General features: G+C 35.1%; 1 protein-coding gene across 3 annotated transcripts in view; it reads left to right on the top strand.

The window, feature by feature from the left end:
* The first annotated feature begins 1,498 nt into the window (after positions 1–1,498).
* The window catches only part of IFT74 (intraflagellar transport 74), a 97,503-nt gene continuing 71,517 nt past the window's right edge, over positions 1,499–27,484 (top strand). For all 3 annotated transcript variants that reach the window (XM_044660612.1, XM_044660621.1, XM_044660628.1), the window contains exons 1-9: positions 1,499–1,948; positions 7,138–7,213; positions 12,070–12,208; positions 13,582–13,717; positions 18,772–18,820; positions 20,412–20,510; positions 21,422–21,482; positions 22,987–23,046; positions 25,194–25,255. In XM_044660612.1, coding sequence (XP_044516547.1) covers positions 12,089–12,208; positions 13,582–13,717; positions 18,772–18,820; positions 20,412–20,510; positions 21,422–21,482; positions 22,987–23,046; positions 25,194–25,255 — 587 coding nt within the window. In that variant the 5' untranslated portion in view covers positions 1,499–1,948; positions 7,138–7,213; positions 12,070–12,088. The remainder of the gene's footprint in view (positions 1,949–7,137; positions 7,214–12,069; positions 12,209–13,581; positions 13,718–18,771; positions 18,821–20,411; positions 20,511–21,421; positions 21,483–22,986; positions 23,047–25,193; positions 25,256–27,484) is intronic.

Raw genomic sequence — 27,484 nt, 5'->3', positions numbered from 1 at the left:
GACCCTAGAGAAGTCATTTAACCTCTCTGAGCCTCAGTTTTCTCACCTGTAAAATGGGGATAATATCACCTACCTCTCAGGATTATCCTAAGTAAGAAATAATATAGCATGTGAAGTGTTTTGCAAACCTTATTGTGCTATATAAGTGCTAGCTTTTATTATTTTCCCCAAACCTTGCCCTCTTCTAAACTTCCATATTTCTGTCAAAGGTTATCACCATATTTTTCAGGTTCTCAATTTAAAAAAATTCTCCATTCTCCCTTACTTTATACATATAATCAGTTGCAAATCTTGCTTTTATCTCCCCAGTATTTTTTGCATTTGTCCCCTTCTCACTACTCAAATAGTTATCTCCTTAATTCAGGTCCTTCACCTCTCATCTTGACCATTTCATTACTCTTCTAAGTCATCTCCTTATTTCAAGTATCTTCCCACTCCAGTCCACCCTCCACATAGCTGCCAAGCAAGGTCATTTTCCCTAAGCATAGATCTGACCATTTCATTCTTACACTCCATAAAACAAAAGGATGGAAACATTTTTTAAGTGTCTCTGTTATGTGCCAGGCACTGTGCTAATCACCTCTAAAATATTACTTCATCTGATTATGTTATCATAATCATAATAATAATCAAACAACCGGACAAAATATAAACTTATCTGTTTTTAAAGGACTTTGGCACTTAATCCCAAACTACCTTTCCAGGCTTATTTATTACTCACAGCATAATCAAATTGACCTTCTTGCTGTCCCTCGCAGATTGCATTCAGCCTCTTATTTCTGTACCTTTGCCATGACTGACTCCATCTAGAATATACTCCCTCCTCCTTCTACCTTAGAAAATCCTTTCATTAAAGATAACTAAAGCTTCACCTTTGTGACATCATGGATGTCACAGATCTGATGAAGCCTATGAACTCTTTTATAGAATAATGTTCTGAATACAAAAAAATAAGTAGGAATATAAAGGAAATCAGTTATACTGAAGCACACTCATAAAAAAATTCTTTTAATACACAAATTCAAAGATCCCCAGGTCAAGAACCTCTGTTTTATATGAGACCTTTTTGATTCCCAGAACTGCAAGTGCCCTCCCTCCATAAACTATCTTATATTTGGCCTATATGCACTTAAGAAGTAGAAAATTTATTGGCCGATGAGAACCAGTCCTCAGGGGAATGCACAGCTTGTTTTGCCAGATGTAATCCTTCTGGAAGGCTGAGCTTAGACATAAGTATATGCATAGAAATGTATGTGTAACTGCATAAGCATGTGTATTATGTGCATACATGTGCACTGTATAGTGTGTATGTGTATATGCATAGGTAAGTGTACTATATGTGTATCTATGTGTATATTCATCTGCATACTTGGATATGGATGTCTCCTCCAGCAGAATGTAAAGTCCTTGAGACTAGTAAAATTTCCTTTTTGTCTTTGGAGCTTAATAAATATTCTTTGATGCCTTTTCTCAATCAGTGGGCAGTTACTTTGTTTCCAGTTCTTGGCGACCACAAAATGTACACAGGGCCTTTGCTACCTCCAGTATTTTTGTTTTTTGTTTTTATTTTTATTTTTTACTTCCTTCGAAGCACATGTACACATGCCATGTTGCGAGTTTTTTTCTTCCTACCTTAAGAGAAGAATATTAGAATACAGGGTAAGAATTAACGTTAAGATCAGTCGTCTCGCGAGAACCCAGTGCCTTAGATCTCAGAGGAGGAGACGCCTCGGCGGCGGGGGTGGAGCGCCGGAAACCCAAGCTCAGTGTAGGTCTGGTTGCTTGGATACGGGCTCACGCACCCGGAGCTGCTGGGCTGTTGGAAGCCCCTGAAGTGGCTGGCCAGCAGAGACGTGTCGACGTTCTTTTGGGGGGTGGGGGAGGGGCGCCGAGAGGATTGAGCTCTCTCCGTTCCCTTCCGCAGTGCCTCCAGGACCTCCAGACTGAGGTGAGACGTCTTTCACTCTTAAGCTTTCTCCTGCAGACCATGCAAACCCTTTATGCGTCCCTTCTCCTCCCTATCCTCAGTCTCCTCCTTACCCCGCCACAACCCCCGATGATTTCCCCCTCCTCCCTCGGCCAACTGCCTCTGCCTTTCGGTCTTCGGCCTTCAGTCTCCTCGCCGAAACTCCAAGCCGCATCCCTCAACCCCTTCAAGTCGCAAATATTGGTCCCGAACGGTCATTTCCTCCCAAGTTGTTCCTGGGGTGCCTGGGAGTTGGAGATGGAGCTAGGGAGCTGTGAAAATTTGATCGAAGGTAGTAAGTTGAGAGAACAGAAATGAGAAAGAATTGGAACAAAATCGGGGTGGGAATGGGGGTCCTAAGATTTTTTTTTTAACCCAGTTACAAAATATACAAAATTTCAGAACTGGAAAGGATATTGTGAAAGTCAATTTAGCACTCTGTTGTTTTGAATTTATTTCTTTCAGGTGAGATCTTCGGGTTCTGACTTTCTAAGTTTTTTTTTTTTTTTTTTTTTTTTTTTGTGTGCTAGATTTCACATGGCAGAGTCGGTCCTAGAATCCAGGTTTCCTGTTTTCTGTGGATCTTTCTCGTCCCCTTTATTTAATAAGCTTGTGCTTTTCCTAGATTACCTGCAGTTTTCTTGTTTATCGTGTACATCTTGTTTGCACTGCGTTGTTTACTTGTTTTCTCCCCAATTAAAGTAAGAGCTCTTTGCCTGGTAAGAACTGTTTTTGCCTTTCTTTGCATACCAAGCACTTAGCACCAGTGCCTGCCACATAGATGCCGAAAATAAATCTTAGTTGACGACATTTTTTCCTCCACATTTTATCAGAGAGCAGAAATTCTGACTAGAAGTAAAGGGAAGTTAAAGATAAGCCACCATGTTTATATACTGCACATTTTCTCTTTAAAAAGAGACCTCAGGAGAAAAAATGGGATACTTTTTCCATCAGAAATAGCTTAGTTATGGTCAATCCACCTGTGGAGAAAATTTTTTGATCAAACCTTCCATCATATAATAAACATTTATAAAAGCGTTCTTTAGCACAATGCTATGGAAAACACTGGCAGTAGGAAACAAAAACTAACAAAAAACAACAGTTACCATCCTGGTGGAGCTTACAATCTGGCATACAGGTGAGAGGAACACAAATAATTATAAAATAGTACTGATAGGCATATGAGGGAGAGATCAAACAGGGATGAGAGATTAGGCAACAAGGGTGGTTACCTCTGTCACTGTGTTGTTTGAACTGTGATTTTAATAACAGAAGAATTTAAACTGTGGTTGGAGAAGTAGTCTGCCAGATGTGGGGGATATGTACAAGGTGACAGTGAGGGTAGGATAAGAACAAGGCCTTGCCCAAGAGAGTAAAGGGATTGAAGCTGTGAAATAAGAATGTGTGAGTAAATTGAAAGCATGTTGGAAGAACTTGGAAGACCTTGGTTAGTAAACTAAAGCATTGATTTTCCTAGGCACCAGAGAACCCCTGAAGTTCTTTGAGTGAGGGAGTGATGTGATCAAACTTGTTCATCAGGCAAATTATTTTGTCAGCAAGTATCAAGATGGAGAGGGCAAAAAATTGAAGGCAGGAAGGTCAATCAGCAAGCTATTACAAGATGGATCTGATTTTGTTCTGCTGGGGTCTTCCAGGGTTTGGGGCTTTTGTTTTCTTTTGGGGTGGGGTTTGGTCTATAATTAATCATTTAGAAAATATTGCTGCTCTGTATTCAGTATTAGCACTCTTCTAGGTATAGAAGAATCTTAGAATTGCAATGAATCTCAAGAGGACAAACACTTAATCCAGCCCCTAACTAAAGCATGAATCCCCTCTAACTCAAGTCAGTAAGTATTTATTGGGCACTTACTGTGTAGCAGGAACTGTACTAAGTACTGAGGATACAAAGAAAGGTAAAAATAGCCCCTGACCTGAAGGAACTTACCACCTAGTGGGAAAACAGCATGTAAACCATTATGTACAAAACGAGATGCAGTAGGGTCCCATATTTGTTCCAAGACTTACTATGCATGGCTGAAAGCACAGATATAAGTGAACACCTGCCGACTCCATACATAATGTGATTTTCTTGTACTTATATATGTATCATAAAGTTTAATTAATAAACCCATTGTAAGATATTACCAACATTAAATACAGTAATGACATAGTACATCATATTTATTTTAGAGTACTATACAGTAGTCTTCCCTTATCTGAAAGGGATATGTTCCAAGCCCATCCCACCCACCCCCACCTTGCCATGGATGCTTGAAATTATGGACAGTTATCACTTTAACTTTTAATGCTCATGTTAACTACTGTATAGTACTTGATGCTGTATAGCCTCACTCCTGCTCTTTAGCTTGGAGATCTATGGCCATCTACCGACCCCTACAAGTGAGAGCAGAACTGACCCACAGAGAGATCTCTGTAGTGGCAGCCATCTTTCTGTCTCCCTCCTTCCTCTTGAATGGCCAAGGAGAATTAAAACCTTGGAAAGCAGAAACTGAGGATAAGTGGGCATGCACAGGACAAATTGAAGATAATCCCAGAGAGATGGCATTAGCTTTAAGGTAGATTATACAACTATTATAGGAAGCAAAATTTTTAGCTGAGACTTAAAGTAAGTCGGCAAATGTATAAAAGAAGGAGAGAATTCCAGTTGTGAAAGAGAGCAAGTGTAGTATATAGAAGGAGGAATATTCATTCAGTAGCCATTAGAAAATCTTTAGTATCAATTTCCTATTCAGATTATTCAAATGCTTGGTAAATATGATTATTAGTTTTTTCTTCTGTTGAGGCAAAATTTACTTCCATCCATTGATTTTGTTTCTGCCTTATGGTGTCTATGCAGAATAAATTCAGAAAATTCAGAAAAATGCAGAATAAAAATAAAAATAAATTTACATGATGCATCCCATCACATAGTTTAAGACAATGGTCATATGTCCCCTGCATCTTCTTCTAGGATAATAGGGCTGGAAGGGACCTAAGAGGTCACCTAGTTCTCACTTATTTTAGAGATGAGGAAACTGAGACTAGAGAGGTTAAATGATTTGTTCAGGGTCACACAGAGTTTCAAAAGTAAAATTTTAACTCTGGGCCTCTGACTCTAGAATGAGTGTTTGTTCTACTGTGACACTTTTAACTTCAGTTCCACTTCTTTAAATTATTCTTATGTCATTTTTGAGTCTTACCATTTCCCTGATTGTCTTCTTCTCTAGCAATTCTACGAAATAGGTAATGAAGTTACCCTGAAATGAGTTGTTCTTAATGGACCACTATTTGGTTCATAGTATTCACTACTTCCCTTTCTGCATGCTTACAAACCATTAATAATCCTTTCTAGAATTTTGCCAGAAATCATTGTCAGGCTCACTGACTTAATTCAGAGGCTACCTTTTTGATGAAATTTAATGTCCTATTTCCCTATCTTCTGATATACAACCCCTGTCCTATTTCCTATAATGTGTTGTTACTATTTTTTTTGAGACTAGTTTTCCCTTTCTCTAGACTGTAAGTGCAGTAGTTATTCACTGATCCCATTCCAGTACTGATCTAGAAGCCTTGACCTGCCCTGTTTCAGATCTGGACCAATTTGCTCTTCTTTAAAAGGCACTCTGGTGGTCCTGTTCACCATATTGATGAGCTTACCATATGAGGGCTCACCATATTGGTGCTGGATTTAGTGAAGACATTCTACCAACTTTAGCTCTACTGCAGCTCAGAATTCCTGAATTCAAGCCATCCACCTACCTAGACTCTCTGTATTGGAGATTACAAACATGTGCCACCACAGCTGTTTCCCCTGATTTCTTAAATATTTTAGCAACCAGCAAAGCATAGAGAGCTTGGAGCCAGGAAGACTTGTATTAAAATCACTTCTTACACATACTATGTAATATATATATATACTGACTGTGTAACCCAAGGTAAGTCACTTACCTCCTTAGTGCTATAGATAATTCTTTAAAGACTACAAATTGCAGAAAACATAACCTACCGCCCTCACTGGGAGCTCCTTATACCAATGAAATATTATTTCATTACTTAGTGATGTAATTCATCCATATCTGGTAACTTAAATTCATTTAGGGCTTCTAGATAAATTCTTATCTCCTTAAGTTTTGATTTCTTGTTAACAATCTCCCCCTTCTCTCCCCCCCGCCCCCCGTATTTCCAAATCTTTTTTCATAATCACAGAATTTGAGTTGGATTGCAAAGGTCATCTAGCCAAATCCAGACTTGAACAAAAATCCCTTTGTTCAGCCTACTTGATAGATAAGTAGGCATATAGCTTTGGTTTGAAGGCCATCATTGATAAAATGTTATATCTTATAAGGTCAAGCATAGATTACTAGAACACTATAGAAGCCTCCTTCCAAACTGACATCTAACCATTAATGACTATTTGTTGGGTTAAGCCATTTCAATTCAGCTGGACAAGCTTTTGTTAAGCAATCTCTTTTTTATAAAAAACTATACTAGAAGTACAAAACAAAATTTTTACTTTCCTTAGGGAGCTTACACATGCTTTTGGGAGAGGAACAGTATGTAAACAGAAGGTTTGGGTAGGAGGAGACACCAAAACTACTGGGAGTAGAAAGACCTCTTATAGTAGATTTTTCTAACAATTCATTTCCTAGATTTTTCCATTTTCCTCTCCTCTTTCCTTCCAAAAAAGTTATCCTTCATTAATTAAGAAGGGTTGGTTTTATTTTAAAGAAAGAAAGGGAGAGGAAAAAAAGCAGCTTAAGAAAACCAGTCAACACATTAAAAACACACACACATATATATATGTGTGTGTATATGTATATATATACACACACATATATATATATATATATGATTTTGCAGTGTTTCACATATATAGACACCCCTTTACCCCATATCCAGCTTCAAAAGAGCTAGTTGGGGGGATGGTTCTTCTATCTGTTCTCTGGGGCTAGTGTTCTGTATATAATCTTGCAACATTCTTTTTACATTCTTTTATAGTAGTGGTTCTTCCATTTACATCAATAGTATTAATGTGTATATTTTCCTGGCTTGCTTCACTTTGTAGCTATTCATGTCAGCCTTTACATGCTACTCTGTATTCATCGATATTCATTGTTTATTATACTCCAGTATTATTCTGTTACATTCATTACCACATTTTATTTATGCAGTTTCCATTCAATGGACATCTACTTTGTTTCCATTTGAAAGACCTGCTCTAACATTGTGGATCAACATCGAGAGAAGGTAGGGCTTTTATGAGACCATACAAATAGTTCTGATTCTTCCCAGCTGTATGATAATATAGTCTGTATCTCTTAATTATTTTTTTCCCTCAAGAATAGCATGAGAGGCTTTGGCAAATACTTTTCTCAAATCTAGGTAAACTGTATATAAAGCAGTTCTCTCTTTAAACTCTCTACAGCATTTCCCTATTTTACTGGTCTGATAACTCATCCAAAAAGTCAATAATAATATAATAATAATATAAATAAATAAGTCAGGCATGATGTTCTTTATGAAATGAAACTGATTCTTTGGGATCACTGCTTCCTTTTCCACTTAATATCCTTAAAGAATTGTTCCAATTAAGTTCACATTAAGAATTTAATATGTAGCTAATTATGTGCAAGCCATAGTTATGTATGCTGGATATACTGAGGCAAAAGCAAATAACTTTCCCTGCTCTCAAGGAGTGAATTTTTTTTTCTGGGAAGAGTAACAGATAAATAGACAAATAAGTATAATATGAACATTAACAAAAAGGGTGATAAGGGAAAGTTTTGCATAAGAGAAAATTAAGGAAAGTGGTGAAGTTGTAGGGCATAGATGAGAAGGAGATGCATTATAAGGATGGTGGGTAGTGTAATAAGGTATATTTTATTTATTAGTATTTGTATTTACCAATAGTTATTAGTGATATGGACCGGCTCTTAAGTTGATGTGATCCTGGGTTGACAGTTGAGAAAAGATGGTTCTAAGCAGTTGAAGAAAAATCCTGTTCAGATTATTTATATAAAACCTATTTATTATACCTTTTAAAATGGTAGGAAAGGGAAAGGAAAAGGAACTAGAGAAATAATTATGATAAAAAATATTCTCTAACACTAATAAAATCTAATTATATTTCCCCAGAATTCTGCCTTGCAAAAGGCTGCTTCTTGATTACCAAAGGTAATCCTCCTTATTCTACATGGTCTAACTAATTCCCCAATTATCTATCTTTCTATCCTAACACTAAAATATAATTTTATAAATGGTAAGAGATAAAATTGGATTCCTTTCTTCTGCTCAGCCTGTTAGAATTTCACTGACACCACCACTCAGCATTTGCTCTCTCTTGCCAATTTCTGGCAAAACATAGGAACTGCAACACCACTTTTTCTCTCTTCTTGATAATAGTATTTTTCCAAGTGAGAATCAACAGATCTTTTCCAACTCTCAGAGCAAGCTCCTTGGACCACCTTCCTTATTCAGGACCATCCAAAGAGTGATCGTTGGTTCAGCTGTCTTTCCCAAGGCATATTCCCATGGGATAGTTCTCTTCCCATCATCCTTTTAAGATTCCACACTGACTTAAAGAAATCCAGCTCACTCAAACTCAGCTCTCCATCCACCTATAACCTATTAATAATCTTTTATTGCTTACTTAATTAACAAATACTCATTACAGTAGCTTGTGCAAAGGAGCAGAGGTAGGTGGACTGCTGAGTTTAGGGATCAAGAAGTTGTCTAGTTTAGCTAAATCCCAAGATTACATGAAGGAAAATGATGATATAATTTGAACAGATTTTAAACTGGAACTAGGTTTTGAAAAGCTTTAAATGCTAAATAGAAGAATTTGTATTTATCTTTTTTTTTAAACACTTAACCTTCCATCTTGGAATCAATACTGTGTATTGGTTCCAAGGCAGAAGAGTGGTAAGGGCTAGGCAATGGGGGTTAATTAACTTGCCCAGGGTCACACAGCTGGGAAGTGTCTGAGGCCAGATTTGAACCTGGGACCTCCCATTTCTAGGCCTGGCTCTCAATCCACTGAGCTACCCAGCTGCCTCCTATATTTTATCTTAAGGTTGATAGAGAAACCACTGACATTTCTTGTGCAGGGCAAGAAAATGATACCAGTTATGCTTTATAAAAAAATTATCTTGGCAGCTGTGTGACCAATGAGTTAGTTAAGAGAGATTGGAATCAATCAGCAATCATTTATTAAGTACTTATTATGAACCAGACACTATGCTAAATCCTAGGGATACAATGACAAAAGTAAAATATTCCCTATCCTTGTGACATATTTTGATGGGGACATGTAATTGTGGATGAAAAGACATCCAGAATCTGAGGAGGGTCCAAAGAATGTTCTTCTGCAGAAGGTGGTGCTTGGGCTGATTCTTGAAGGCAACCAGAGATTACTGGTGGAAGTATAAAGGAAGAGTATTCCAGGTACTCTCAATCCATGCAAGAGGTTTTGGATGACTCTATACATCCAAATTTGAAATGCCCCACAGTTGCAGTACTAAAGCTCATAGTAGTGAGAAGTTTCATAATCATTTCTGGAAATAACTTTTCCCACCCTCCTCTATTGAACCTTTCCTTATAACGGGAAAAAAAGCTAAAACACCTAATGCAAAGGCTAAATCTGACAATATATACAATATTCTAATAACCTTTACACAACCCTTACAAAAGGTAGCTGAAAAGCAAGGGTTGGGGGAAGTACTTTTGTGAAGGGGAGGGAGAATATCAAGGAGGAAAAGTAGTCTGAAGGGTTAGGAGTGAGCATGGTTGGAATGGGTACTTTAAGAAGTAACTCAGCAGGGGCAGCTGGGTAGCTCAGTGGAGTGAGAGTCAGGCCTAGAGACAGGAGGTCCTAGGTTCAAACCCGGCCTCAGCCACTTCCCAGCTGTGTGACCCTGGGCAAGTCACTTGACCCCCATTGCCCACCCTTACCAATCTTCCACCTATGAGACAATACACCGAAGTACAAGGGTTTAAAAAAAATATTTAAAAAAAAAAAAGAAGAAGAAGTAACTCAGCGACTGCATAAGAATAGGCAGACTCTGCAGTACCACCAAAAATGGCTATTCTCTTTCTCCTGCTTCCCAGAAGGGTATAGGGCCAGAATTATATCTGTCTGCCACAACTCAAATATTTGTCTAATGTGTGTGTGTATACACACACACACACACACACATGCAAATTTCAAAACAAAAGAGGTAATATCTCTTATTACTCTTATTACTTTCAAGGGAAAGAATAGACCTTACCTTACACTTGCTAACATAACTTTTTCCCCATCAAACATTGGTTACACAAAAGACCATAGCAGATAGCAGATGAATCCATTTATTCAAGCAAAAGAGCAAACAATTCAGAGAAATTATACAGATTAGAATTTACCAGGAAATGCACAAAAATGAATGAGCTTTTCATTTGAGAATAAGATCAAATTTCAGTTCAAAGCAGGAAAGAGAGTCCAGTTTCCCTCAAAGATAATTCCTTTCTCTGAAGTTTCTAGGGAGGCAAACCAGAAATGAGGAATATACTGAGGAACCAGCTCTTAGATAACTGCAAATCCAAAGTCCTCTTTCTCTTCCCTGGAATGATCTCCAGCAATATTTCTCTGAAGAAGGCTTTGAAACATTCTCTACTTAATAAGTCCCTTCCCAAGTATCCTACTGTGTTGCTTACTGCATTTCTTTATGCTAATCAATCTGTAGTCACATCTTCCTCCCTCCATACACAATATGTGTTAGAAGGCTCTCTTTCATCTATCTAGTATAGCTCCAATTATATTGGCTTGGTCCAACAATCAGCAATTAATATCTCTATCTTTTTAGATCTGTCTCCATTTATATAAAGAATTCTTTGTAGTTATAATCATTTGATTTCTGTACATGTCTTTTTATACAATCTGTAGTTATTTTGAATGGAAATCTGTCTCTTTTTCCTCAGTTTTATTGATAAAATATAGAAAGTTTGATGGTTTTGTGATTTTTGTGAGTTATTTTCTAATCTTGCTATTTTGCTGATAACTGTTAGTTGTTTCACTTAATTTTGTGATTTTATTCTCTAGGATTGATATTATAGTATTTCAGCAGATGGGGAGGTCATTGAAAACTGACATAATCAGAAGAATTATTACAGGTTAGATGATTGATATTTGATCATATAACCATCAGAAGAGAGGTTCTTCTTTGAAGATGAACTAGAGAAAGGCATAAACATAGAAATGAACATGACCGTGAGTGTGGAGCAGTGAAGAAAAGTATCTGGAAATAAAATTACAGTTGGACCACATTTTAAAGTCAAGCTGGGGGAACTTAAATATGCTGTATGAAGTAGGGAAAGAGAATAACATGTGAAAATGGAATTTAAGGGAAATTAGTCTGGTAATGGTACAAAGAATGTTTTGAAATAAGAAGAGACCCTGGAGGCAAGAACGTCAGCTGGGAGCCCATTTGCTGTTTTCTAAGTATGAGATGATAAGGGTAGTATACTGCATAGTATTGTATGATAAGAACAGAAATGGACATGAAGGAACAGCTATGAAAGATACTTCAAAGGAAAATATATGGAACCTGGAAATTGATTGATAGAATAAGAATAAAGTAGAAGAATAAAACTGTGTAGTATTTTAGGTCAGGGAAATTTTAGAGAATACCAGTGCTAGTTATAAAAAGAAGGAACTGACTTCCCAGAGAATATATAACAAGTTTATCTCTGAATATATGTTTGAAATGATTGTGACACTTCCATTTAGAAATGACCAAATGGCAGTGCAGAACTGAATTCAAGGTACAGGACTTAGAATTATGAATTTGGGGGTCACTGTAGAAAATGACAGTTGAACAAATAAGATAATGACTGAATGGCTAGAGAGTTTGAGTGAAGAACAGAGAGCTAAGGACAGACTTGAGGTAATATCTTCTGGTAAAGGTTGAGAAGATGAAGAGTAAAAACAAAAAAATTGCTTATTAGGATTTCAGTATTATAAAAGTAGAAACCAGAGGATGAGATGGTTTCAAAAAGCATGTGACAGATTATATCAGATACTATAGAAATGTCATAGATAATTGAACTATATTTTCTTTTCTCTACAGTGGCTAAAGTGAACAAGAGATGGCCAGTAATCATAAACCCCCTTCTGCTCGCCCTATTTCACGAGGAGGAATTGGGTTGACAGGAAGACCTCCTTCAGGAATACGGCCTCCATCAGCAAGTGTTCGAGTGGCAACTGGAGTAAGCTTTTGAAAAATTGATATGCTCAAGAATAATATTTGATTATTGTTAATGTATTCATTGTGGGGAAGCTCTGTTGTAGAGTGGATTAAAAGGCTGGACTTTAAAGTCAAGAAAACCAGACTTAAGTCAGTAAAACTGTTCTCAGACCCTTATTAGCATCATGACATTCAGTAAATCATTTAATTCTTCTTTGTTAGTCTCAGATTTCTTCTCTGTAATATGGGAATAATATCACCTATCTCACATGGACATGGTAAGAATCAAAGGAAAGTGCTTTGCAAACCTTAAAGCATACCATATCACTATTAGCCTTCATCATCTTCATTATTTTTCCTTTTACATGTTTGGACTTCTCAAAATGGGAGGCTTTTTTTTGTGCTATTTCTTCAAGTTTTTATTTTATTCTGGAGACATTCTTCTGTTACGTACTGGCTTAAAAAAAAGACAACTAAAGAATCTTACCGGTGCACATCAGATGAAATTTATCTTTTAAGTCTTTATTCCAAATAAATTAGTCTTGATTTCTTAAATACCCATGTTACTATATAATTCATAGAAAGATAGATACAGACACACTTCTCAACAGGTCAGCTCTATATATGTCACTTTCACTGCTTGTTTTGTCATTACTGCTGCTTAGCTGGGGCTACGGATCCTTCATATTATTCTCCACTTGCATTACCATGCTCATAATCACTGCCCAGAATTGGTGGCAGTGGCACCCCAATTCATGGTGAACATAGTACGTTTACCTAACCTTCAGCTCATCACACAAAACCATAACTAAACAATAGCCATTTGAACAGGAGTCATTAAACAACTCTGGGTTCAGTGTTCCCCAGTTTAGTTTATTTTAACTCTAGAATTCTATCAGTATTTGTTTGTTTTAAAAATACCCTTCCCATTTGGTTCCAAGGGAGAAGAGTGGTAAGGGCTTGGCAATGGGGTTAAGTGACTTGCCCAGGGTCACACAACTAGGAAGTGTCTGAAACCAGTTTTTGACCCAGGACCTCCCATCTCTAGGACTTGCTTTTAATCCACTGAGCCACCTAGCTATCCCTGGATTCTATTACTACTTGAAAATGAAGCATGAATAGGAGGAATAAAGAAATAATCTATGTTCTAGTAGCAAATTCATTGTCTGCTGCACTTTTATATGCAAATGAATTTTCCTTATCTTGTCTCTGTCCTTGTCCTATACCTGCAAATTTGCAGAAATAAAAAAAAGGGCCCACCTTCATATTTATGTAACAATATTGTGATGGACTATTATGGCATATACACCTGATTTTTTAAAAATTTCCTTTTTATTTCATATATCAATGGAAGTATATTAAATTATTAAAAGAAAAAATCTTGTTTTTGTTTAGATGCCACCTGGCACATCAAGACCAGCCTCTCGAAGTGGTACAATGGGGCCTGGAGGAGTACTGGCCTCTCAAATAAAAGTTGCAGATCGTCCAGTAACACAGCAAGGTTTAAGTGGAATGAAAACTGGAATGAAAGGTATCTTTTAGGATGATTAGACAAGAGGTATTTCAACATCACATTCATAAATCAGAATGACATTGTGAGGAAGGAAGGAAGACCTATGCATTTTGGATACAGTAACACTCCTTTTCTCTTTTCACTCCTTCCATCTTCTTTCATCAATGAGATCTGGCTTCCTCTTGATAATACAGCTTTCCTAGACCTCCTTTACTGCGCAGATTGTACTTTTGCTTATATCCAGCTGGTGGTCGGGATGAAGGAGTTGCATTAGTCTTTGCTCCCAATGACATTTCCAGGTTTATTTCTTATTAACATCACTCCATAATCTCTTCTACTTTACCATTCATTCAATCCATATTTATCACCCAGTCAAGATTCTGGTTGCTGTTGTCTACTTCCTTCTAGGACACAGTTTTTCCTTCCTCATTGAGTTCAGTGCCTATCTTATAGTCTCCTCCCCAATTTCTGTCCCTGTAGGACTTTAACATACATAATGATACTTCTTCAAACACTTTAATCCTTACATTTCTCAATTTGTTTATTTCCCTACTTCTCTACCCTATCTCAGCTACTCACAAAGACTGTCATCTCCCTAATCTTGCCATTACCCCTTAGGGTTCCATTTCTGTGTTTATGAATTCTGAAATTCCTTTATCTGATTATAATATTGTCATTCCACTCCTCTCTTTGCTCTTTTTTTTCCCCTCTTTTATTGCTGCCTTACATGCAGGGTGACCCTTCTCTTTCCCGAGGCAAACCCCTCTACATATATAAGTGATCTCATTTCATCCTGGTATCTCCAGCAGATTACTCCTCCTATTATACCCATTTTTTAAACTTAGCTTATAATATCGCCTTTTTTCTATTGACTGCTTTCCTATTACATGCAAAAATGACTATGTCTCCCCATGTCTTAAAAAAAACTCACTTGTTCTTTCTATTCCTACTATTTATCATCCTGTATCTCTCCTGCCTTTTGTGTCTAAATCTCTTGAAAAAAATCAACTATGGTTGGTGCCTCCACTTTCTTTCTCTCACTTTTTTCTTAACTCTGCAGTCTACCTCCTGACTTCATCCTTCAACTGAAATCCCTTTCTCCAAAGTTACCAGAAATCCCTCATTTGCAAAACTGAATGGCTTTCTCTCAGTTCTTATCCTTCTTGACTTCTCTACAACCAATGACTGTCAATCATGCTCTTATCTTTGATATTCGCCTTCTCTCTGGGAGTGATATTGCTCTCTCCTGGTTCTCCTACCTATCGTAACTACTACTTCACAGTCTCCATCGTTGGCTCTTCATCTAGGTGTTTGCTACTAACCATGAAGATCCTCCAAGACTCCCTTCTAGGTCTTTTTCTCTTCTTCGTCTATAATAGTTTTTTTTTTTTTGTGAGCTCATCAGCTTCTATGGTTTCAATTATCATCTATGCTATTGATTCTCAGATCTATTTATTTAAATAAACCCAAATTTTCTCCTGATTTACAGTGTTCTATCTCCCTATTGGACACATCAAACTGGATATCTTAAACTCAAATTCAAAACTGAACTCATGATCTTTTCTCCAAAACTTCCCTACTTTTTAACTTCCATAGTACTGTCAATGTCCCCAGTTACTCAGACTCACAGCCTAGGTGTCATCTTCATCTTCTCACTCTTCTCATCCTCTATTTCCAATCCATTATCAACATCTTTTGATTTTACTTTTGTAATATATCTTGTTTAAACTCTTTTTTTCTCCATGACACTGCCACCATCCTGGTGTAGGCTCCCACCCCCTCATGCTTGTATTACTGCAGTAGTCCTCAGATTCATCTTCCTGCCTCAAATATTTCCCCTCTAGTCTATCCTCCCTTCACCTATCAAACTGATTTCCCTTAAGTTCAGATCTCACCATATCCACCCCTATTCAGTAAACTCCAGTGGCTTTCTTTTACTACTACTCCAGGGTCAAATGTAATTCTCTTGTTTGACTTTTAACACCCTTCATAACTTGGCCCCTTGCTACCTTTCCAGTCTCCTTACCCCTTCCTTTCTTCTACAATCCAGGGACATTGGCTGCCTGGCTATTCCTTGCTCAAGAAATTCAATCTCTCCACTCTGTATATTTTTACTTTCTGTTCCTTATGCTGGGAATACTCTTCCCCCCCACTTCTGCTCCCTAGCTTCTATGATTTCCTTTCAGTCTCATTTGATTTTTCTGCTAGACGCCTTTGTTGGGCCCCCATAATACTAAGGCTTTTCTATGAAATTTTCTTCAATTTATCTTGTATACTTCTTATTTGTACTTACTAATTTGCGTGTTGTTACCCTGTTAAACTAAGAGCTCTTTGAGGGGAGAGATGATTTTTTTGTCTTTGTATTCTCAGTACTTACCACAGTGCCTCTCACTGTGCTTAGTAAGTGTTAGTTGATTTGATTGATAAAGGAAACTAGATGGCACAGTGGATAAAGCATTGGATCTGAAGTCAGGAAGATCTGAGTTCATCTTTAGCCTCAGACTTAAGATGTGTGACCTTAGGCAAGTCACTTATTCTCTTTCTGCTTCGGTTTCCTCAGCCATAAAATGGGGACAAAAAAACCCTAATTCTCAGGGTTGTTATGAAGATAAAATAAGATAGTATTTGTAAAGTGCTTAGCACAGGGTCTGGCACATCTCCCTTCCTCTCTTGTTCTTCCTCCTTCCTTCTTTTTTTTTCCTTCCTTCCTTTGTTGAGAGCAGTAACATGATCAGTTAAATATTTATTGAGCTTTAACTGTATACCTAGGCAGTCCTTGCCTTTAAGAAGCTTATGTTTTGTGGGGGAAGACAGTACATAAAAGGGGAGTTCAAAAGGAAAGAAGGGAGAGGAAGATGTGTCAGACACTGTGCTAAACACTTTACATCCTTTGTGGTGGAATGGTGGCTAAGTTGGGAAAATGAGGGTTGGCTGATTTGGGACTTTCCTCAAAATAGGAGTTTTAGGATAAACTCACCCATGAGAGAAGAAGGAATGAATAATTACTGGTCTAGGTCCTTCCCCAAAATGGAGGTTCCAAGAAGAACTTATTATTAGGAGATGGAGCTCTGAGTATTTGGAATATCAACTTAAGCAGCTGTATTGAAGTTTGGAGACACTAGAATCAGAGAAACCAATTAAGAGGATATTTAAGCTATGATGAGTTCCTATATTAAAGTATCGGCTGTTTTAGTGGAGAGGAGGTGAATGCAAGAGGTGTTTTGGATATAGATACTACAGGCTTTGGAAACTACTTTGATGTTGGTGGGGGGCAGAGACCAAGGTAAGTAAGAATAATAAATCAAGTCTAGCTTTGATTGTGAATCTAGGCGATAGAAGGAATGATGGTGCCTCTGAAAGAAATAAGGAAGTTAGGAGAAAGGGTGGGTTTCTGGGAAAAGATAAGTCTTGTTTTGGGCATGTTGAGTTTAAGATATCCATGGGCTATCTAGGTGGAAATGTGCAGAAAGCATTTTGAGATGCCTGAATGACGCTTAGAGAAGAAATAGGGGTTACGTAAATAAATATGGCTAGAAATATTTGAATTCATCAGAATATTGAGACAACCTAGTATGTGTGTAGTGAAAGAATCAAGGATTCAGAAAAGAGAAGTCAATGAGATATGTCTCCCAAGAAAATAATTGTTTTGATGTAAATTGCCTTTAAAAATTGTTTTCAGCTGCATAGAAAAAGATGAATAATTCATTTTTGAAAGTCTCCTTTTCTGTGTGTTAATTTCTGAAGCTGCCCTCATCATATATCAGGAATTATCTTCAAAAAGTTTATATGTATGGTAAAATCAGGAAATGAGGTCATTTTCAGTAGTGTTATAGTAATATGCTTTGATCCACCTCCATTGTTCCCTATTTCTGCAAAGAAAGAAAATAGCTGAATTCTCACCTCTTCTTTAGTGCCAAGTTTAATTAAATAGGCTTCATTTTTTATTTTGGTTGCTCTTTCCATTTACATTGTTATAATCATTACATATATTGTTTTCCTAATTCTGCTTAATTTACTTTGCATACATTAGTTCATATAAATACCCCCATTATTTTTATGGCAATTATATGCCATTGTATACATGTACTATGTTTTTTCTAAGCCATTCTCTCATGGATAGTTATCTATTTTGTTTCCAGGTCTTGGTAACTACAAAAAGGGCTGCTATAAATATTTTGGGATAAAGTAATAGATTTAGATTTGGCATCTCTATGACATCAGAGATAGGAAACAATCTGATGCATATAAATGAGATTTCACTCTTACCCCTTTGCTGGCATAATTGAATTCCTTAGCAGTAACCCTTTCTGTGGAGTTGATATATAGTTAACCACAAGCGTTGAGGTTGTAGCCTTTTATGTCTTTTATTCTCTCCCTGAGACCTCCCTAAATCTAGCCTTAGCATGAATTAGAATCCATTGTAATAATTATTTATTGATCTGACTGATTCCTTTATGAAATCTCCTTTAATCAAACTGCAAATGATGCTTTATTTTTAGATTTTTACCATACCATAATAGATAATGACATATACCTAATGTTCATTGCATTCCTAAAATATAGATTGTTATAGGCAGAGTGGCACCCTGGATACAGCACTGCCCTTTGGGTCAGGAAACAAACGGTTTTGAATCCTGCTTCCACCACTACCTATTTGACCCTTGGTCACATAGCCTTACTGAGTCTGATAACCATTCTTCATCTGTAAATTGGAGATGATGATAGCTGTAGCACCTGACCAAAGCACCATAATGTATATAAAACTGTTTACAAACTCTAAAGTTCTGAATAAGTGTCAGCTGTTATTATTATCATTTAAAAGGCAAATGATACATGAATTGCCATTAAGATAAGGAAATTTAATATCTAATTGCTTATTTTCTTCAAAGAATTAGTTAACTTTTTTTTTTCCTTTTGTGGACTTGAAAAGGACTTAGAAAGGCAGCATGAAAGATCATGTTTGGAAAACTAGAGTACAATTTCTATATATACTTTGGATTTGTTTTTTAAATGACATTTAAAAACTTGACTTTCAAACAAAATGCTAACATTCTTTTTATTTTTGTTGTTAGGTCCCCAGAGGCAGATTTTGGATAAATCTTATTATCTTGGGCTACTTAGGTTTGTTTGTTAAATAATTTTTTAAAACTATAATATTAATAATATAAGCTCTATTTTCATGTTGAATTATAGTTTTAGAAGCTATTTATTAATGCAGGTCCTGTTTATTTCAGAGTTATTTTTTCTAGCATCATTCATTATTACATTGAATATTTTACAAAATATCTGGGATTGCAAAGCTAACCGAACATTCCTAACCTTATATACAAGGGACCCCAAAGTCTTAGTGCAGTTTTAAGTTTACTGCTCTAAAACTTTTGGGACTCCCTGTATCTATGCATAGATAGTATCTCTCAAGTCCAGCTTTTTTTCCTTCTTTGATTGATAAAAAATCATGACAGGTATTTTAATTAGGGAATGATGACTAGAACTTTCCAAAATTTAGAGCAATTATAGTACTTTCCTTGAGCTTAGGTCCAAGTTAGAAGAATTAGTTAAACTAGGAAATAGCCAGATGATATACTTCTTCTACCCCTGCTGCATCCCAAGTAAGATCCTCCAAGGCCTACTTTGCTTTGTCTTCCTCACTTTTGGTGGTGGCCTCATGATGTCCTAGGGTTTTTGTTTCCTCCCTAACCCAGATGAATTGCCTTAGGAGCCAGCATAGTTTCAAAATGTCATCACTTCAGGCTCTTCTAAAAGAGGGAAAAAATTCTTCGTTTTAATAAAATGATCGTTGCTGTGCTTTATACAAATATATTATAAATCTTTAATGACAAATGGCACAGTTTTAGTCAGCCTATCAATCTATATGTACTTTTTGAGCATCTAGTGTGTGCCTAGTGCTAATCTGTTATTTCTTATCCTCCGTCTGCCTTTTTGCCATCTCACCTATTTGACAATATGATCTCCACCATCCTGATTTCTTTGTTCTCTTTGTGGCCCTTTATCTATATACTTTTTCCAGTTAATTGAAATTCCCTTTGAACACATTTTTCTTTTAGTTCTTCTATTGCTTTTTCTTCTCCTGTCCTTCTGCTCATTATCTTGGACCCCTTGAGACTCAACCATAGTAGGTAGGTGGAGCATTACATACTAAAAGTTAAGGCCTTTAAGGAAAATAATAAAGGTATAGTAGTAGCATAATATCTTTAATTTAGAATTGAACTATGATTCCAGATGAGGGAAAGTAACTATCTTTTCTTCATGACCTTTGCATTGGCACCAGATGGTAATAGCTATAACTACAGGGACTTCATTTTGCCTCATAGGGTGGCACAAGTTAGGGAAGTAATAGCCATAAGGATCTTCCACTGCCACCTCTGTCTTTCTCTCGAGTTGGTCTCCGACTAGACTGAGTTCAACTCTCACTCTATATTTTTATTAATAAATGAAACCTATATGCCTAAAGAGCCATACATACATACATCATTAGACTATAATGGACACTTGAAGCATATTGCTGGATCCTTCATTTTTGTTTCTGTCAAAACAAAGCCACTTCTCATTTATTTTTGTGGAGGTATTATAGAAATAATTGTAAGATTATTAAGAACTCTATTTAAAAAGTATTATGAACTATAATTAGTTATTTAAAATAGTTATTTCAGATTTAATATACCATTAAGACTTTTGCATTTCTCTTCTGTAGAAGCAAAATAAGTGAACTCACAACTGAAATTAATAAACTTCAGAAGGAAATAGAAATGTACAACCAAGAAAATTCAGTGTATTTGTCATATGAAAAGAGGTGAGTCATAGATACTACCTTTAAAAAAATGGCCCAAAATTTGCATTTTTATTATTTAATGCATATATATTTAACATGACATACTACAAGAACCTACTCTTGAATTTTTACTATCGTCAAATTTATTTATTAATTAAATTAATATTTATTGAGTGTTTACTATTTACAATTGCATATTACTAGCCATTAGAAGATAAGACACAAGATCCTACCCAAGCAACTCTCTTTCTAATGGTAGAGAATAGGATATTACACCTGATCTCTCTCTGTTACTGACTAGTTGTTTGACTTTGGAAAGTCAATTAACCTTTCTAGACCCCTTAGTAGTTTCTTTATAGATAAAATTATAGGATGGGGCTAGATGATCTCTGATGTCTCTTCTAACTCTTAAAGTCACTGATTCTATAATTTTATATAAAGTTAAATAATAAGCTAAAAGAAGTATAATTGATATAATAATAAATATAAGTAAATATATATATTAAATGGTATATATTAAATATTGTTGACAATATAATATGCCATAAAGTATTACATGATTTAATGACAGCTTAATGGTTTAGTCAGAATGTGAATTCATATGTAGAAAAATATTTCTGTGGGTTAGAGTAATCCAGAAAGCTTTCATAGAAAACATGTGATTTGCAAAATAGGTCAGTTTTGGATAAAATGGGTGAAACAACATTCTGGATACAGGAACTGGTTTAAGCAAAAGTAGGGAGACAGACAATATTTTTATAGGATAGTGAATAACATCACACATTTCATAATGTACATAAGAAGCATTTTGTAAAGCAGATGTTATGCAAATATGTTACTGTTGTTACCATAGAGAAAATAAGCACAGAAAACTCAAGTCTTCAAATTTCTATGTTTTCTTATGTGTTGGATTTTTTTTTTTATGTGTACAGGGCAGAGACTTTAGCTGTTGAAATCAAGGAATTTCAAGGACAACTAGCCGACTATAATATGGTAATTGTCCTTTCCAAGAAAATTCTTATTGCATGATTTAATTGCCTTTAAATATATTCTAAACTATTTTATCTTTTGGTGCAAAGATGCTTTCATTATTAAAAAATTTTCCTAATAAAATAAGTAGTTGTTTGTGGATATTTCTTCATTAAGCATTTAGATTTAATCTGCAGGATGTTTACAATATGAAATGTTGTCTCACAACCTACAGACTTAAGAACTATTATAATGCAGATACTTAGCAGTGTAGATAGCAGCGCCAAAGAATTCTAGTGCTGCAAACAAAAATTGGTAGTAAAGTAACTTTAGTGTACATGCTCATTTTTTAAAATATAAAACTATAAAGTTAATCAGTTTTGTAGTAACCCCAGTTGCTTCATAACCAACAGAAAAAAAAAATCTGTAATAAAACAAATCCTTAAAAAAGATCTGGGATCTTCCCTAAAATGGGAATCCCTTCCAGTGATACAAGTCAGAACTAACCTTTGTCTGTTTATCCTGTATAATTCTCATCCATTTTTCCTATAAATAGAGAACAATTTTTGCCAAATGGCATACCAGTTTTGAAGCAAAAATTTTTGTTTTTAGGCACCTAATTAATTTTAGGACATAGTCAATACATTAACTACTTAAATGGCAATTACCATATTGAGTGGAAAATGTGACATTTTTTCCCACAGATCTGGTCAAATAGTATCTTCTTTATATAAAGCCAGAGTGCAAATTATGAATAGTATTATTTTCTATGTATGTACCACATGTAATTTTCTTTTCACTGAGATCACCTTTTAGGGTAAGATCTTATTTTTAGAGGTAACATTCAGAACATACAGATCTGTAGATCACCTCTTAGATATAGCTTGTATGATTTTACTTTTAAATTCATTAGTTGCTAAATTTTGTTCTTTATGTATTAAGAAGAAGTAAGCAAAAATCAGTTTTTAATGTTTTCTACACAGAACTTAATATTAAAACTGAATTCACTAAAATTATCTATTCTGTAGCCCCCAATGGAACTCAACACTACTCTTCATGTATTTTTTTTCCTTTCATATTATATATTTTGACTTTTTAAAGTAGTCTTCCTGGCCAGTCTTCCTTTTGTCACCTTGCCTAATAGAACTTTCTTTAGTTTTATACAACTCAGAAAATACATTAGCACCCTATATTTAATAAACTCAAACTTTTTACTGTTTTCTTATCTGTAGCACGTTCTAATAAGGAGCAGAAGCTGCTGGGCAAAGCTTTCAGGAATGATAGTCTCCTACTGCTTACTTCTTCACCCTAATTATTGTAACCAGTTATCCCATTAGCCAAATATCCACTTGCTTTTTAAGATAGTTTAATGCTTCCTCCTTTGCAGAAAGGACTTAAAATTCTTTAATATTCATCTTAAATAAAATTAACCTCCAGCAAATGTCTGCTTATAGGACTGATTTATTGTAATATTGATTAACTTAGATGATCCTTAATGACTAGTGGTATTATGATGTCTTTTTTATAGTTAGTGGATAAACTGAACACCAATACAGAAATGGAAGAAGTAATGAATGATTACAACATGGTAAGATTTACATAGTTTTTGTCTAAGAGCTCTATAAACTTTATAAAGTGATTCAGTTGACCCCTATTATATAGATCCAGATATTCTGCAGGTCAAACAATTTCTCACAAAAGAAAAAGGTTTTACAATGAAAATATAATTAGGTTTTTAAGTTGAATGCTAATCATTTTTCCTAATAGCTTTCTAAAAACTTTGCACTGTCTAAGCTTTTTACTCCCTATGATAGACTTCTTAAAATTGAAGGAACTTTTAATGTCTCAACATATAAAGCCATATCTGAATCCACCCTGCACCCTGCTACATTATTCAGGGGGGAAAATTTATCACGTCTCCATTTTCTTATTTCTGGTATTATTTTACACAAATTGAACTAAATGGTTAATTGAAATAAAGATTCATTCTTAATTAGGCATAAGATAGGGACTAGACTTGTAATTTTATTGGTAAGGGGAACCTTTAGGTGAGGAAACTGCTTCTTTCAATTCAGGGGTATACTCATTCTTTAACTTGTAGTCTTAGTTAGAGCACTGAAAGATTTAAGACATTTACAAATCTTCGGTCATTCAACCAGTCTATGTCAGAAGTTGGACTGAAATTCAGATCTTCTTGGCTCTAAGGCCAATTCTCTATCACTTATACTATGTCACCTTTTATCTTTATGGAGCTTTCACAAAATAGAGAAAATTGACAAATATGGAATGGGCTATGTAGGCAGAAGTAATTCAGGTTATTTTACATATTAGGTGAAAGTAAAATTAAAGTATGAATTTTATAAAACCCACCCAAGTTCTATTCTGATGTCTCATTATTATACAGAGGTAGGATCTTGGACCTTCTGTGCCAATGGAGCAGCAGTTCTGGCAGGTCTAACTAAGAAAATCCTTGAAAGATTGGTGATTGATTGTATATGTGTTATCCAAACTCTGGCCTAGCTAATTTAAGTGATGTTCATCACTAGGCTAGCAACAGGGCAATGAATTTTTCAACCACAAATTTGCTTCAGAATCTTTTTTTTCAGGATCTATGTTATATATATATATATATACGCTGTTCTCTGTATTAATGAAGGGATGACCTATATCCTCCAATCACAGACCTTGACATTTTGAAATAAGTATTATAATTTGGATTCTCCTTCTTAGATTTGGGTTCATTAAATTCACTTAGAGCTTTTTTCACGCCAGTGATTTAACTAGATAATATTTGAAGTTATAATAAATAAAACACAATTCATTAATTAAAGTCTATAGCTATGGATAACAAATAAAAAAATAATATTGCCAAATTGTTTGTGGCAAACTTGAACTTTTGGTTGTAGCTGTAGAGGTAAAGCAAATATATAGACCAATATCCTTTTTATATTTTAATTTTTTTACCAATTACATGTAATAACAAATTTCCAACCAAGTTTTACTAAATTATATAATTAAACTTACTTCCCTTCCTCTCTTTCCTTTCCCTTCCCAGTGCTGGCAGGGGATTTGATCTGAATTAAGCTTGTATTTCATGTTATTGTTCATTTTTGTAAGCGAGTAATCTTATAAAATCAAAATCCCAAAGCATAAAATAAACCCAAATTAACAGTTGAAAAATAGTATGCTTTCATCTGCATTCTGACCCTAATGGTTCTTTCTCTGGAAGTGGATAGCAGTCTTTGTCATAAGTCCCTCAAGAATTGTCCTTCATCATTGTATTACTGATAATAGCTAAGTCTATCACAGTTGATCATTCCACAATATTGCTCTTACTGTGTACCAAGACCAATATCTTGGGGGAAATTTTGAGATTTTTTAACCTGAATTTAGAAAATCAATTAGTGACTTTTTACTGAATTCCTTATTTTATGCTTGGATTAGCTCTATGCAAGTTAAAGTCACTGGGCCCATATATAAAAAATATATATAATTTGCTTATTCACTGAAGAAGTGATGTTTTTTGATAGTTATTGCCAATGACATGCTTAATTTTGTAGGGGTAGTAGTTAACTTTTAAATGAAGCTTTGTTTTCAATTTTGTTATGTATGAGGAGAAATCTATATTATATTTGTTATTTAGTTCATTACCAACAAAAATCATCATTTAAAGAAAAGAGTTTGTCTTTAGTATTATTTTCTTTCACTAACATTTCTGATTAATTATTTATACAGCTAAAAGCTCAAAATGATCGAGAAACCCAAAGTATGGATATAATATTTACAGAAAGACAAGCGTAAGTACATGGCTTTTTAGAAAACTAAAATACTTCATAATAGAGCTTTATGGGATGAATGAAGGTCATAGTTTGGGGTCATATGCAGAATGATGGTACATGTCATGGAAAGAACAAGGAAAAAGGAATTAGAAGACCTGCTTTCTAGTCTCAGCTCTGTCACTCTTAACCACTTGACTTAAAGTTAGTCATTTTTCCCTCATGGTCTTCAGTTTTATCATTTATGAAATGAGGGAGTTGGACTAGAACACAAAATCTTAGAGTTGGAACTAACTATGAAAATTGTAATACTTACTATAATGTTCTATAAAATCCCAAACCAAAGATCTTTTGAAGACCTCTAGTAATGGGAGATTCCACTTCCTGCCTCTGTAATCCTTTCCATTTTTGGACATCCTTATTTGTAAGGAAGCTTTTCCTTACAGGAAATCAGCCTTTCTGAAGTTCCTGCTCATTGCTTATATTCTGTCCTCTGAGGCTAAGCAAAAGAAGTAAACCATAATAGCCCTTCACATATTTGAAAATGACTTATCACATTTCCCTGTAATACTTTTCTCCATGCTAACCATTCTCAGTTCTTTTCTAGGGCTTGGTCTTCAGTCTTGTCACATTCTTATCACTTTTCTCAGGTTATATTACAGGTTTTCAGTGCCCTTTCTAGCAAGCTGTATTGTACTTAGTTGGTAAAAAAAATTTTTTTTGGACCAGACCTATATTTTAGTGAATGTCTAGTGAAATTGGCAACTGCTGGGAAATTTATAGTCTTAGTTACCTGGTTGCCAAGGTTAAATGACTTATCCAGGGTCCCATAGCTAGTATATGTTGGAGGAAGGATTATAACCCATGTCATCCTGAGTTTGAGGACAGTCTATATCCACTGTATTATACTGCTTTCCTGGGGATTAATATAAATAAGTAAATGGCATTGATATTAACATGACCCCTAATAATTAGAACTTTTTAAAAATTCAAAAATAAACATTATTTATATTTGTGTTCTCTCCTAAACAACAGATTGGCCTTCATCTCATCATAGCATCTGTAATATCTGTGAGGGCTTCAAAATTGTTTAGCCTTCAAAAACACTTAGTCCAGTACCCTTTACTCTCTCTGAATTCAGTAAATACACGATAATTATGATGTTGAATATAATAGAGACAAACTTAAAAATTAAATACAGCAGGACCTTATTTTACCTGAACTCAACACATGTGAATTCAGATATACACAATTAGCAATAGAAGAAAAATAAAAAAAATAAAAATATTTGATTATATGCTAAAATCTATGCCATTTCCCCAAGGACCATAAAGCCTCATAGAATTTTGCCCAATTATGTACATTCTCTCTCTAAGAAACATTAATGTGAGTTATCATATTGTTTTGTGCCAAACATTAACTCCTTTGTTAGTCTGTGTCTGGCATTTTCAATTGTAACAAGTTATATTCATGTCTGAGTAATGCTTTTTGTTTCATTAATGCTATGTAGTTATTAATAATTACCCCAAAGTAGAAGAGTAGTGATGCTGGTAGCTCTGATAAAGCCCAAGAATAGTCATAAAGTGACTAGGTATATTTGAATAAGAAATAGTTATTAACAATGGGATTTGCTATTATTCGTGGTTTTCAACTTACATGAAGGGTCTAAGAATGTACTGGTAGCATAAAACCAAGGACCTATTGCATAATAAAATACGATTTGATATTTAAATACCAAATTCCAGGAAAATCAAAAGTACTTATCAAAATATTTTATCATACAAAATTCCATTTAAAAGGAATAGTTTCTTATCTCTTGTAAACATATTACAATTCCTGCTGTTCTATTTTTAGTTTATTCATTCAGCAAATATTTATTGACTGTCTTCTATGTATTACGTAGAATAAAGGATGTAAAGTTATATGAGACACAGCCCTGGCCCTTTAAAGACTTGCAGAGTTTAGAAAATGACAGGAATGATTCAATCTCATTTACATAATCTTTTAATCCATTTTAAAATTCTTAGATATTGTTTATAAATAACATATTTGTACATTCTGTAATCCATAACTTTGTAATTACCAGAAAATTAGCTATAGAATATGATAAATTCCGACTAGTTGACATTTTATTAAGAAAAACAGGGCTTCCAATTTGAGCAGTATGTCTTAAAATGCTACTATAAAAGTTTTAAAATATGTTTTTTTTAAATCTGGATGAAAGTTTCTTGCATAATTGCATTAATAATT

Source organism: Gracilinanus agilis, chromosome 1, assembly GCF_016433145.1.
Source record: "Gracilinanus agilis isolate LMUSP501 chromosome 1, AgileGrace, whole genome shotgun sequence".
NCBI lineage: Eukaryota > Metazoa > Chordata > Mammalia > Didelphimorphia > Didelphidae > Gracilinanus > Gracilinanus agilis.
This window is presented reverse-complemented; position numbering and strand designations above follow the sequence as displayed.